This window comes from Sorex fumeus, unplaced genomic scaffold (genome assembly GCF_029834395.1).
Source record: "Sorex fumeus unplaced genomic scaffold, SorFum_2.1 ptg000122l, whole genome shotgun sequence".
NCBI classification, from domain to species: domain Eukaryota; kingdom Metazoa; phylum Chordata; class Mammalia; order Eulipotyphla; family Soricidae; genus Sorex; species Sorex fumeus.
In genome coordinates, this window is record NW_026606179.1 from 48,255,150 (window position 1) to 48,269,256 (window position 14,107).

The 14,107-nt window shown below is 47.8% G+C and overlaps 1 protein-coding gene across 1 annotated transcript; it reads left to right on the plus strand.

Moving 5' to 3' along the window:
• Window positions 1–1,948: 1,948 nt before the first annotated feature.
• Window positions 1,949–3,231, plus strand: LOC130044370 (ly-6/neurotoxin-like protein 1). Its single transcript, XM_056137089.1, has 3 exons — window positions 1,949–2,063; window positions 2,257–2,358; window positions 2,795–3,231. The coding sequence occupies exons 1-3, from the start codon at window positions 2,003–2,005 to the stop codon at window positions 3,043–3,045; spliced, it is 414 nt and encodes a 137-aa protein (XP_055993064.1). The 5' UTR covers window positions 1,949–2,002; the 3' UTR covers window positions 3,046–3,231.
• Window positions 3,232–14,107: the final 10,876 nt, after the last annotated feature.

The following is a 14,107-nucleotide window of genomic DNA, read 5'->3' on the forward strand; positions in this document are numbered from 1 at the left end:
ATTGGTACCAGTCCTCCTCCCCTGGGAAACTGAAACTTAAGCTTTGGGTTACCAGTTTCCTGTTAGTTTCCTGTTAGTTTCTTAGCATGACAAGAGCATGTTTTGGCATTTCTCTTGTCCTCACAGGGGAAGATGCTGTGTGTAAACACACATAAAGGACGGGCAAATGGATGGCAGCGGCCTATCTCTCCCACTACCCTCGTTCAATAGTCTCAGGCCTTTTCTGGAAACAAGGGCCAGGCTGGTTGGTCTTACTAGCAATTTATTACGTGGAAGAAATGTACATCATGGAGGTCCCAAGATCTCTCAAGCACATGCTCCCACATTCTCTCAGCTTCTTTCCCCATTCTCTCGGTCCCATCTTCCCAGGTTCTCTAAAGCATATGTTCCCCAGATTCTCTCAGCCTGTGTTCCCCATTATCTCAGGCATGTGTTCCCTCAGAGAGGAATCTCCTTTATATAGATCGTGGTACCTCTAAAGGGCACAATACAGTGAGGTCATCAAAAGGAGTTTCAGAAAGAACATTGAGGAGGCAAAATATATATTGTTTCTTTACATCTGCAGGCCAGTCATTTTGGCCTCAGGAAAGAAGATACAAAACCAATACTGAAACCTTTCACAAGCACTTTCACAAGCTACAAGCCCTTGCATTTGCATCCCAAAGACCAGTCTGCTAGAGCTTGGAATCTACATCCCAAAGATCAGGCCTGGCTAGCATCTGAGATTACTGAGAGAAAAGGGAAACTGCCTCTTACAATGTACTGAAATTATTTACTGAAGGCAGTTTGAAGTGGAGAAATGTTCAGTCTCATCCAAGCTAGTCAGGACACACAGGAAAGCTGCTTCTAGGACAGATTCTCATTTAGCAGATCAACCCACACTAGAACGGATTTCCCTGGGTGTGTTTCTCCTCCCCTTGTACAACCAACATATAAGCATACATAATATAAATCATTTTGATGGACACAGTAAGAAATACTTTAAGCTTATAGAATTGCTCTCCTAGGACCATCTAAATTTCAAACTACAGTGCTCAGGCCAGATAGTCTTTCCTATTCCTAGCAGGGTCCTAGTCTCGTCGTTATTTTTGGATCATGACAGCATTTGCCTATGATCAAACTCTTAACCTATAGTTAAGAATCGTGGCACCTTGGTCTGGTCCATCTCGATGCCAGGGTAGCACATAACTTACCGGCTTGCCCTGGTTCTTCCATCCAGTCCCTCATCGGGACCCTGCCCTTAGGGTGCTAGGAAGTGAGGACAACTGAGGCTTAAGTTGAGAAAGCAGATGCCCGGGAGTGAATAATATTCAAAGCCAATTAAATCCTAAGTTACAAAGCATAATATTAATTGTCTTCCTGTATTTATACAAAAAGGACATTGCATTAAAGTAAGCTATTCAAAAGACATAAGGAGAGGAGAAAGGCAATATTAACTTACAATAAAAGTTCAGTGTCCTAGAAGGATTGGACCTTACAAATTGGTTGGGGAAGAGAGCACAAAGAAGTAGTTACAGAAAAACAAAGTAATGGGAATGACTTGCAGGCACTGTGATGGGTGCAACCTGATAAACCTAAGATCCTTGTACTCCAACAATCCTGCTTCAAGGTCACCTGAAATCAGGGATCTCACTCAACCAATGTGAGTTGCCAACACAATCACATGAGGTGGGGATGAGAGGAGACTATGCAGACCCTACATGGAGTTGGCCCTGGGCTCAGCGACCCCCGCAGGGCAATGCTTCGGTCCCAGCCCTAGCCCAATTCCAGTGGAAAACTTGAAGGAAAACCTGCCAATTCCCTTCTGATCTCTATTTCTGGAAACCTCTGAATCTGGATGAGTTCAGAATGGGGCAGATGACAAGAAGCTATTTTGGACAGGGGAAATTCAAAGCTTAAGTTTCAGTTTCTCAGTGGGAAATGTTACAGGAAGAGAGGGAGGGGCCTGCAGGCAGATACTTAAGGCCTGAATCAAACTCTCTGTGTTCCCCCAGGCTGATTGATGGGCAGGATGAGGACTGTGGCACTGCTGTTGCTGCTGGCCTTTCAATGCCTAGACGGAGGTGAGTAGGGGGTAAAGGGGATGCAGAGGGGCTGTGGTGGACCTTCCCAGTTGCAACTCTCTCCTCCCAACCCACTAGCACCAGAGTAGCTTCCAGCCACAATTCTCCTGACTCTGGTGCTGAGTCCACGCTCCTTCTTGGTTGTCGGGTGGGGCCTGAATCTCCTGTTTTGTGTTTCTCTCCAACCCTCTAGTCTGGGCCTTGAAATGTCACACTTGCCGTGCTGACTCTGAAACATGTGCTGGCCCAATGCAATGTGCCTCCGAGGATAAAGCCTGCTTCCAGCAGAAACATAGTAAGTAACCTGCTCCAGGAGAAGCCAAGAGGTTGGAGAGGTGGGGTGTGGGGCAGGAAGCCGGGAGGGTGGGGGGAGGCAATACTTCCTGCCAAGGAAAGCAGGGTCTTCCCTTGCTCTATGAGCAACCGAAATGGAAAAGGGGTCCCGGGGAACTTCCCTACAAATGGCTTCTGTGGGTGAACTAGATGCCAGCCATCATTCTAAGTGTCAGTTATTCTACGTGACCACTGTGGTCAGGGATGCTCCTCCAGGTTCCTAAAGGCCAGCACCCTGCTCAGAACTGCTGTAGAGGTTGAGGGGATGTAGACACTCCTGACATTGGGGGCAAAGACACAGAGTATCACAGGGCACTGAGTCCAAGGAGGGTTCACCCTGGGCCAGGTTAGGTGAGCCTCCCCTCAGGACACCAACACTGTGTCTTTTCCCATGACAGCTATCGTAGAGAACCAAGCAAAGAGCAGCCACACAAAAGTGGTAAAGACGTGTGTGCCATCCTGCGAAAATCCTGGTCCTATTTCAACCGGCTTGATGCATCGCTTTGGTCTTCTGGAGTTCAGCTTGCGTACCTCTTGCTGCACCACTGACCTGTGCAACGCAGCACCAAGCCAGGGGATTGGGGCCGCCACGGTAGGGATGATGCTCTTGGCCCCAGTGCTAGCCGCACTCCTGGGGGACTTCCTCTGACTGTTGAGCCTTAAGAACACAAAGGAGGCTCTGACAGCTGCCTTCAGTGATGTACTCAGGTGTTGAGTTGCCCACGACTTGTGTGGGGTATGGGGTGCCCCTCCCTGAGCCAGGGAGTAGCAAGTATTCCACTGATGCCAGATGGTCCCGGTCTGCCCTCACCCCCAACTCTAAAATAAAACTCGTTTGCCCATCTGGGAGCTGCTGTCTTTGTGCTGTTACAGTGTCGTGCTGGTGGGGGTGCAGGGCACCAAAGTGGAGTCTCAAGGGACCAAAAGGCTACAGAAAATACTGAGTGGCCCTACATGGACAGGATGGCCACAAGCAAGGGCATCAGATAGCCTGTCAGCCTCCACCTACTCAGGTCCAATATTAAAGTCTTGTTCACTGTTCAGACAGCTCCCTGGGAGTCCCAAGCAGAGCTGCTTCCTATCTACAGCCCCAGGCCACACTCAGGTATCACTCCCCGGCTGAGCAGGGTGAATAATCTGAGGGTCCCACAGTGACGCCTGGCCCTCCTGGGGGTGGGATGAGGAAGAACTTCTCAAAGACTATGAGAAGCAACGAAAGACCTTCCTTCAGGAGAAGACCCCGCTGGGCTGGAGAGAGCAGGCAAGGACACAGTCTACACATGGATGCCAGGATGGAGGTCAGAGGAATGGATGCCACTGGCTCCCTGTGTCCTCACATGGGTGTTTCTGTGTCTGGTCCTGATCTCCTGACCTGAATCACTGCAGTGAAGTGTCCAGCTCCGAGCACATCCAGGTCTCAGACCCGGGACAAGGTTATATAAACAGATTGAGGGGACTTAAACTCAATCCAAGCAAAGGACAACCAAGGAGGAATGCTGGTGCCAAAATTAGGACATGGGGGGAATAGATTAGAGACAGCCACTGAATTCCAAGGCCAAAGCTCTTCAGTAGACAAATCTCAAAACCTACTTCTGGGTTTTGAGCATGCTGGAGTCCTGCTCCCCAGGGGTGCTTATTATCACCAAGATCAAGGGTCATGGTCCTGTTACACCCACACCCAGCTGCCCTGTGTTAGCACAAGGGGAGGGGAGTGCAGTGCACAAGGGGATAGGAAGGACTCGTGCAATCACAAATCAGGGGTCCTGTGTTGGGTAACATTGCTTTGTCCTTCAACAAGAAGCTTAGGTTTTATCTGGTTACACCCATCAATCTGGTTACACCCATCACAGTGCTCCAGAGGCACTTCCACTTCCATTGTGTTTACATGTAAACATGTAAACAGTCTTCCCTACATTCTCCTTCCCACCCAGTTAATCAGCTTTCCCCTTAATCAGACTTTGTTAATCTGTAAGATCAGTTTCCCAGAAATCTATGATTTTATATGTATAAGTGAAATATTGCCTTTTTCCTCTCCTTATGCCTTATGAACAGTTTACTTTAAAGTAATATCCTTTTTGTATAGATACAGAAAGACCGTTAACATTATGCTTTGTAACTTAGGATTTGATTGGCCTTGAATATTATTCACTCCCGGGCATCTGCTTTCTCGACTTAAACCTCAGTTGCCCTTAGTTCCTAACACCCCAAAAGCAGTGTCCCGACGAGGGACTGAATGGACCCAGGGCAAGCGGTGAGCTACCCTGGTAGCGAAATGGGCCAGGCCAAAGTGCCATGATTCTTAACTATAAGTTAAGAGTTTGATCATAGACAAATGCTGTCATGATCCAAAGGTGACGACAAGACTAGGATCCTGCTAGGGGTGGGAAAGACTATCTGGCCTGAGCACTGTAGTCTGAGATCGAGATGGCCCTAGGAGAGCAATTCTATAAGTTTAAGATATTTCATACTGTATCAATACAAAATGATTTATATTATATTCTCATTCTTATATGCTTGTCGGACAAGGAGAGGAGAGGCACGCCCATGGGATTATGCTCTAGGGTGGTTCCTCCCGCTGAGGAAGGATCTGTCCTAGGGACGGTAGATTGGGCGGGGGTGGGGGGGGGAGCAGAGACAGAAGGAGAGATGAGGAGAGAATCAGAATAAACTACGACTAATACCTACCAGCCTGGCCCTCGTTCCTTCCTCTGCCTGACCATCGCCATCAACCTCTCTGGGGTGGGAGAAGGGTGAGACTACCGAACGCGGGCGGCGGGAGAGATAGAGCCACCGCCGCTGTGGGTGCCGAGCCCACTTTGTGTGAGCTTACACATCTGGCGTCCCTGGGCCGGCGCGAGCCTCCAAGCAGTGCACAACTAAAGGTAAGAATAGCGTTCGGTACACCCCGACTCTAAAAAGTTTGGTGAAAGAACTAAGATTTTGTGGTGCGGTGAATTAAACTGCTAGCCGTACTCCCCACTAACATGGGACAAAAACAGTGTCGAGTGAAGTCCTTTCAAAATGTTTCGCACCAAAGTGAACGTGACCAGTTTTTCACTGAATTGATTAAGCATTTTGCAAAGAGAACTGGACATCGTGTTTCTCGGGACCAACTCCGGTCCTGCCTAAAAACTGTTTATAAATATCATCCTTGGTTTCCAGATAAAGGTACTTTGGAACCTAAGGTTTGGGAAAAGATTAAGAGTAATGTCTTCAAGGAATTTAAAGAAGGGGCTCAGATCCCCAAACAGTTCTGGGTAACTTGGGAAATTGTTAACTCCATTCTTAAGGCTTTGGAAGATACCTCGGAGGAGGAGGATGTTAGATATACTATGGGAGGCTTTCCTCCGGAGTTAAACAGAGAGGATTTTAAGATCAAGGATGAAATTAAGAACGTTCCTACTACTGAGAGAGCCATACCTTCAGCTCCTCCCATGCCCAAGCCTAGAAAGAAGCCTGATGCGCAATGCTTGACTGCTCCTATACCCAAGCCCCGAAAGCAGCTCAAGGCGTTTCCAGTACAAACACGTTCTCAGAGCCAAAATCTCTCTGTCACTAATGAATTAACTTTCCCTACTGGTATCATGCCAGAGAGACCTCCACCTCCACCTCCTCTGTACGACTCTACTGCTAGTACGTCAGAGGAAAGTGATGCATATGATGAGCTAGCTACCATTTCCTCAGATTTTGAGTCTGAGAGTCACTTGGTACAGGAGGCTTCTCACAGGAGCCGCCGCTAAGCCAAGAGGCCTCCAGGCCGCTCAGGACACGCTCCCGATAGAAGCTTACAGCTGAAAGCTCTCGACCGTAAGTGGTCAATCCCACCCAGACCCCATGAGCTCCGTCTTTTTTTCCCATCCAGCTGGAGGAGAATCAGTCTCCATCTTATGAAGGGTTAAGAATGGATTCACTCAGTAATTTCAAAAAGGCCTGTGCCTTGTACGGACCTACATCTCCATACTGCAAGGAGTATCTTACAGGCTGGAGTAATAAGGCTCATTGGGTACCTCAAGATTTTCATGTGGTTGCTAAGATGTGCTTAAGCCCTTCTCAGCACATCCAGTGGAGGATGTGGTTCAGTGATGAGGCCAAGGCAAAACTTCAGAGCCTAGGCCATGCTGGACGAAAATTTTCAGGGATTAAATTGACTTACGAGATGTTAATAGGTGAAGGGAAATGGCACGACCCTAAGAAGCAAGTCACCTTGCCTCATGCTGTTTTTGCTCATGTCCGTGATGCCACCCTGTGGGCCTGGGAGAGGATTGATGCAGATGCTGAATTTAAGGGAAGCTACGCAAAGATTATTCAGGGTGCCACAGAACCATATGCAGATTTCATAGGGAGGTTGATGGAAGCCATTGAAAGACAGGTTAAGGGTAAGGAAACCCAGGAACATTTGACTAAACAGTTGGCTGTTGAAAATGCTAACGAGGATTGTCAGGCCATCCATCCTGCGTCCCATTAAGGAGAAGGAGGACATAATGGGGTACTTGAAGGCATGTCGGAATGTTGGTTCTATCAAATATCAGGCACGCATTAATGTTGCCGAGGCCTATGCCATACAGAGACAAAATCAGGGCAAATGTTTTAATTGTGGGAAATCAGGCCACTTCCGTAAGGATTGCAGGGCACCTCCCAAACGTGCAACTGTGAGGCCACCACCTGGACCTTGTCCACGATGCCATAATGGAAACCACTGGGCCAGAGATTGCCCCTTCAATCTTGGTGTAGCTGGTGACCCTAATTCGGGAAACTTGCAGTGGGGCCAGCCCCAGGCCCCGTAAAATCAGGGGACATTCCCAGCTGCAGCTCTTCTCCCCAGTGTGGAGCTTCAGAGCTCCAGTCAGTAGATTCACTGCAACCAGCCACGGCAGGGAACGCCGCCTTGGATATTCCCTGCTCTGATACAGTTAGTATTTCTCTCACCCAGAGTCCCTGCAGATTACATTCTGGTGCAAAGGGACAAGATTTGAACCCCCAGGTAGAAAGGGAGTTTGTCAAGCAAACGGTACAAGCAGCACATCAGGTTTTCATGGTTGTCTGGAAGACTTCCTGACAGTGCAAGGAAAGGCATCTCCTATCCCTGACTCTGTTCCTCATGGAGCGCATCTAGAGTCTCACCGACAAGCGGTTGAGTTCAGGGAAGAAGCTATCCCGTGTATGGGACATGCGGAGCTGAGTTCTGCACCTAACGTGCATCAGGTTTTGAGCCAGGACAAAACTGAGAAACTCTGGGATCAAAGCGTTGTGTCTATTGGTGAATTTGCACTGGCAAACCAAGCAGAACTTTGTGTAAAAGGGCTCAGCTACCCTGAGATCCCTCCGTCAGGTCAGAGGTGGAGAAAGCCTTCTCTAGTTTCTAGTCTTGGTTCCCAAGAACATCTGCCAGGAACTCAGTCTGGACAACCGACTCTCAGGTTTTTTATCAGAACCAATGGTGAAGTGCTAGTTCCAAGGAAGGTTATTCAAAGACTCAGGCTGGTACAGTTTAATTTTTGGAGAAGTGAACTTCTTCTAGTTCATGAGATGCCACCTCTGGGAAAACGGCTTCAAGGCCAGTGGGTACGTGGTTATTCTCCCACTCAGCCATTGCTTATTGACCCAGGAGGCACAGAGACGCCTCATTCCTGGGTGCTCACCCACTCAGCCATTACAGACGCTGAGTCTGGTGAGGGACAAAAGGCATTGTCACTAGGATACTTCTGCTTGTGTGTGTGTTTATGGTTATGAAGCTAATTATTTCTGATATCAGAAAGGGCTTCCAATGAAGGCTACAACTTATTGCCACATTGGTTTTTTCACTCGCCCATGTGCCAGGGCCTGCTAGTAATATCTCAGAATCAGCATGTTGTTGGTCTCTTCCCTGGTATTGTGACTGAGTTTCTAAATACATCAAATGTTATATAGCTCAACAATTGCTTCAGCAGCAACAGGCTCTTTTACAAAAGTGTTCTGAACTTGTTTTTATTACTGATATTAGATCTCATTCTGGTCTTTCTGTACCTATGAATCGGGCATAGTTTTAAAAAAAAAGGAGGTATGCCCCGTTTGACTCCTTGTCCTTGACATTGTTTTCTTTAAAAATTTTTGAATTTATTTCAAGGGGAATCATATACAGCAGCTGAAAAGCATTTTCAGGAAGATGCAGAAGCTCAGAAAACTATTAATTCTTCTATTTTGATTAAAATTGACAGAGACTGGGCAGCAGGGAGATACCTTATTCGAGGAAAAGGCTATATTTTTCTTTCAACAGATAACCCCACCAAGAAACTTTGGGTCCCATTGCATTTCATCAGGAGCCGAATTCATCTGCCTGCATTAACTTTCAGACCTTTGCAGTCTTACAACTCTCTAAATTCCAGCTCCAAGCCATCACCAAGCTGATTTCAAGCTGATTTCAGCTGGAATTCACAGGTAAATCAGAGAAGCCAGCATCAGAAGGCCTGCAGCAAAGGCTTCCAGCTCCTTCAACATATCATGAGATCAAATTAAGAGCATTCCTTATTCCCTTCTCTTACAGGTTATGGATTGAGCAACTCCAGAACCCTATATTTTGGATTAACAATTCTTTACTTTTACCCTCTCCTTAGAATTCACAGGTGTCTCAGCTCTCAAAGGAGAAAGGAATGACTTTTAATAGGAACACCTTTTAATTTTTCTCTAGGAGAACTGTCTGAGTTCCCCCCTGTCTCTTTCTCTACCCACAGGCATGGAGATGTACCAAACCCCAATGGTTGAAGCATCTGATAACTTTTAAAAAGTGTTTTTTCCAAACATAAGCTAGGTTGCACATATATGACTGCCAGTGAACCTGACCAGAGAATGACTGCATTCCCCTGCTGAAGAGCTCCTGACAGAAATTGTGATGCTCCTGTTCCAGTGCTCACTGCCTGATCCAGTGCTCCCTGAAGTTCATCAGACTCCTATAGCTGCTCCCCGGGGACTCAATTGCTGTGACCACTACTACTCTTCAAATTGTGATCCGGACACTTCATTTCTTCAACATGTGACTAAATGACTCTGATCACCCTTGAACAGTGCAGGACCATTGGACACTTTGCAACAAGCACTGCTCTGGGTTCAGGGGTGGACTGAAGTTTTACCACAACAAATGAGGCTTTTGTGTTTGTAATTGTTACTCTTTCTATTTCAAATTTTGTGTTTTGTAAACAGAAAAGGAGGAGATGTTGGGTAACATTGCTTTGTCCTTCAACAAGAAGCTTAGATTTATCTGGTTACACCCATTAATCTGGTTACACACATCAATCTGGTTACACACCCACCACAGTGCTCCAGAGGCACTTCCACTTCCATTGTGTTTACATGTAAACATGTAAACAGTCTTCCCTACATTCTCCTTCCCACCCAGTTAATCAGCTTTCCCCTTAATCAGACTTTGTTAATTTATAAGATCAGTTTCCCAGAAATCTATGATTTTATATGTATGAGTGAAATATTGCCTTTTTCCTCTCCTTATGCCTTATGAACAGTTTACTTTAAAGTAATATCCTTTTTGTATAGATACAGGAAGACCGCTAACATTATGCTTTGTAACTTAGGATTTGATTGGCCTTGAATATTATTCACTCCCAGGCATCTGCTTTCTCAACTTAAGCCTCAGTTGCCCTTAGTTCCTAACACCCCAAAAGCAGGGTCCTGACGAGGGACTGAACGGACCCAGGACAATCAGTGAGCTACCCTGGCAGCGAAATGGGCCAGGCCAAAGTGCCACGATTCTTAACTATAAGTTAAGAGTTATAAGTTAAGTTATAACTTAACTATAAGTTAAGAGGGCTTTGTCCCTCTGCCAGTACCTTCAGGTGTGCGGAGAGTGGTCTCAGCATGGTGGTGGCTGGTCCTGGAGGTCTCCGGCTGCCGTAGCCCTGGCCGGGGCGGGGAGGAAAGCTCAACCCGCTCCCCTCCAAGGGACTCCGGGAAGGAACACCGAGGCGCGGGGGCAGAGACTGCACTGCTCTCGTCCGGGATCTGGATTTTATAGTCTCTGAGTCTTGGCCGCTGATGGGATTACACGGCACCAGGGGGCCAGGTGGTGGGTGTGACCCCCGCCTACTGGAATTTGGAGGATCTGGGTGGAAGATGCTCGACTCCAATTCGAGTAGGCTTGGAGGTCTCGGCCCCGGAACCCGCGTGGCTTTGTCCCTCTGCCAGTACCTTCAGGTGTGCGGAGAGTGGTCTCAGCATGGTGGTGGCTGGTCCTGGAGGTCTCCGGCTGCCGTAGCCCTGGCCGGGGCGGGGAGGAAAGCTCAACCCGCTCCCCTCCAAGGGACTCCGGGAAGGAACACCGAGGCGCGGGGGCAGAGACTGCACTGCTCTCGTCCGGGATCTGGACGATAATCTTATTATCTCATTTCTACTTTGGACAAACTTGCAGGCTGTCGAATGTAGCCTGCCCACAGGGCAGAGTCTGGCAAACTCCCCGTGGCCTACCAAATATGCCAAATACCAGTAACAATGATGGGTCTCATTCTCCTAAAGAGCCCTGAATATAATCTCAGGGCTAGGATAAAAGAGACGTTACTGGGGCCTGCTCGAGGCAATCGACGATTAACAGGATGATGAAATGAAATGAAATGAAAGTTAAGAGTTTGATCATAGACAAATGCTGTCATGATCCAAAGGTAACGATGAGACTAGGATCCTGCTAGGGGTGGGAAAGACTATCTGGCCTGAGCACCGTAGTCTGAGATCGAGATGGCCCTAGGAGAGCAATTCTATAAGTTTAAGATATTTCTTACTGTATCCATACAAAATAATTTATATTATATTCTTGTATGCTTGTCGGACAAGGAGAGGAGAGGCACGCCCATGGGATTATGCTCTAGGGTGGGTCCTCCTGCTGAGGAAGGATCTGTCCTAGGAGCAGTCTTCCCTGAGGCTAAGATTTCTACCCCTGTTGATCTCTACCCCTATTGATTGTGACCGCACCTATGTAATTGTTTTCCCCAATTCCTCTTGGAGGGAGATATAAGGAGATGGTAGATTGGGCAGGGGGGGCAGAGACAGAAGGAGAGATGAGGAGAGAATCAGAATAAACTACGACTAATACCTACCAGCCTGGCCCTTGTTCTTTCCTCTGCCTGACCATCGCCATCGACCTCTCCGGGGTGGGAGAAGGGTGAGACTACCGAACGGGGGTGGTGGGAGAGATAGAGCCACCGCCGCTGTGGGTGCCGTGCCCCCTATTTTGTGTGAGTTTACACATCTGGCGTCCCTGGGTGGGCATGCTGACCCTGATGTATCCCACCACAATCATCTTTGTGGCTGGTGAGCATGTGTGGAACGAATCACCACAACAAAGGAGTGAAAACTTCAGTGAACCAGTTGTGTGAGCACAATTACCAGCTGGGTGAATCCTGGTGGGCACCATTGAAAAAAACTGCCCTGCAAGCCATCGAGAGTATCTCGCCCGCAAGGAAAAGCCTGGCAAGCTACTCGTAAAGTATTCAATATGCCAAACACAGTAACAATGAGTCTCACAACGGAGATGCTACTGGGCCCCGCTCAAGCAAATGGATGAACAATGGGAGGATAGTGCTACAGTGCCACAGACCATCATAGCCATGGCCTGGAGGCATGCACTCAAACTGCAGTCACTGAAATGGCAACAAAGAAGAAGGAAGGAAGGTGAGGAAATGAAATTAAATATAAACACACACACACACACACACACTTATGGGTACTCCAGACATGCACACACACATACACATGTATACCTGCACATGCAGATACTTTGCACAGACCCACATGGGACTCCACAGACCATTGACAAGAACAAGTAAGAGCAGAGATAGTACATAGTTCAGGTACCGACCTGGCACCTGGTCAATCTGTGTTCAGTCCCCATCACTGTATATGGTACCCTAGGCACAGCCAAGAGTAATCCCTGAGCAAAAAGCTAGGAGTAAGCCCTGAGCACAGCCATTGTGGCACCAAAAAAAAAAAAGCAGACAAAACAAAGTTTCCTGTTTCAACAAAAGCAGTTTCCATGCTAAGATTTGAAAAGTCCACTTGAAGTGGGAGTGACGATAACCAAGTTTCCTGTTTCAACAAAAGCAGTTTCCATGCTAAGTTTCAAAAAGTCCATTTGAAGTGGGAGTAACCATCAGGGATGTAGGGTAACCCAGCCAAGGGCATGACTCACACAGAAGAGGATCATTGCACGGGCTAAGGAGGGAAGCAGGAAATCCAAACACAAATGGAGAAAGCTGCTCTATCTGCATGGAAACTGTGTTCCTTAGGTCCTTCTACTCCACTTCTGCAGATAAAAGGACACCTCAATTACCCTCTGATAGGATTTGTGTCCTTGCCAATAAAAGGGTAAGGGAAACATGGGAAACTCACCATAGGAGACATCCCCACACAGGCAGCTAGAGAAGCAAGTAGGGTAGCTGCACAGGATACAGATGTGGTGTTGGGGGGGAGGGGTTGAAGTGGGTTGTTTGCAGGAGGGGTGTCTTTAAGGCTGTGGTGTAGTGGAGGTGTGCTGGCTGAATCCAAGACAAACATAGGGTTTCCAATCATCATCCTTGGGGCAAGTTCCTGCCTGTTTAGTGAAAGAAAAAGAGAAAATAGTGGGGAACAAAGGGACAAAGTACCATCAGAAATTAGGTAAACCAGGAAGGCCATTCCTAAGAACAGAGGACTTGGCGAGACAGTTCACAGATCACAGTTCACAGTTCACAGTTATCCATTAAATTTTCCCCGGCCTGGGGAGGGTGTTTGCCATCACACATCCGATCCGGGTTCCATTCCCAGCATCCCATATGGTCCCCTGAGCACCACAATTGGTAATTCCTGAGTGCAGAGCCAGGAGTAGCCCATGTGTATCGCTGGGTGTGACCCAAAAAGAAAAAAAATTTCCCCAGCCCACAATAACTCTATTCACCACCATGGTCTCTTCCGACTATCTGCTCCACCCACCTACCACTGCCCATCACCCCACGTTTGGGCCATCCCCTGGCTTTCAGCAGTTCATAATGCTGAGCACACATCTCCCATTCATGTTCCAACACACCTCATACCCAGCCCAGTTCCACTGACTGGTCAACATGCTAAGGCACATTCAAAAAGACATATGCTCAGGTCCAGGGAAAGAGCACAGATCAGTAGAGAATCTGCCCTGTACATGTATGGTTATGAGTTAAAACCCCCAGTCACACACACAGACACAAAGCAGCTCTGCCATTAGTGCCAGCGTCAGCTCTGTGGCTGTGATCTCCGGAACCATGAGAGTTTTCTGGCTACACTGCAGCCAGGTGTGTGCACACACCACAAAAAGGGCGCAACCCTTGGTGAGCACCACTGTACCACTTTAGCACTGTCCTCCCATTGTTCATAGATTTGAGCGCGCCCAGTAACGTCTCCATTGTGAAACATGTTGTTACTGTTTTTGGCATATTGAATATGTATCACGAGTACCTTGCCAGGCTTTTTGGGGGCAAGATACACTGGGTAGCTTGCCCGGCTCTCCAAGAGGGGTGGAGGAATCAAACCCAGGTCGGCCAAGTCAGCTGCGAGCAAGGCAAACACCTTACCGCTGTGCTATCACTGCAAGCACCAAGGTCAGAAAATGTAAACTCTGGTGAGCACATGTGTGAGAACTACAGCGACCCTGGTGTGTGCCACAACCATAATTTATGTGGCTAGTGAGCATGTGTGCAACCACCACAATAATGGAGCGAAAACTTCAG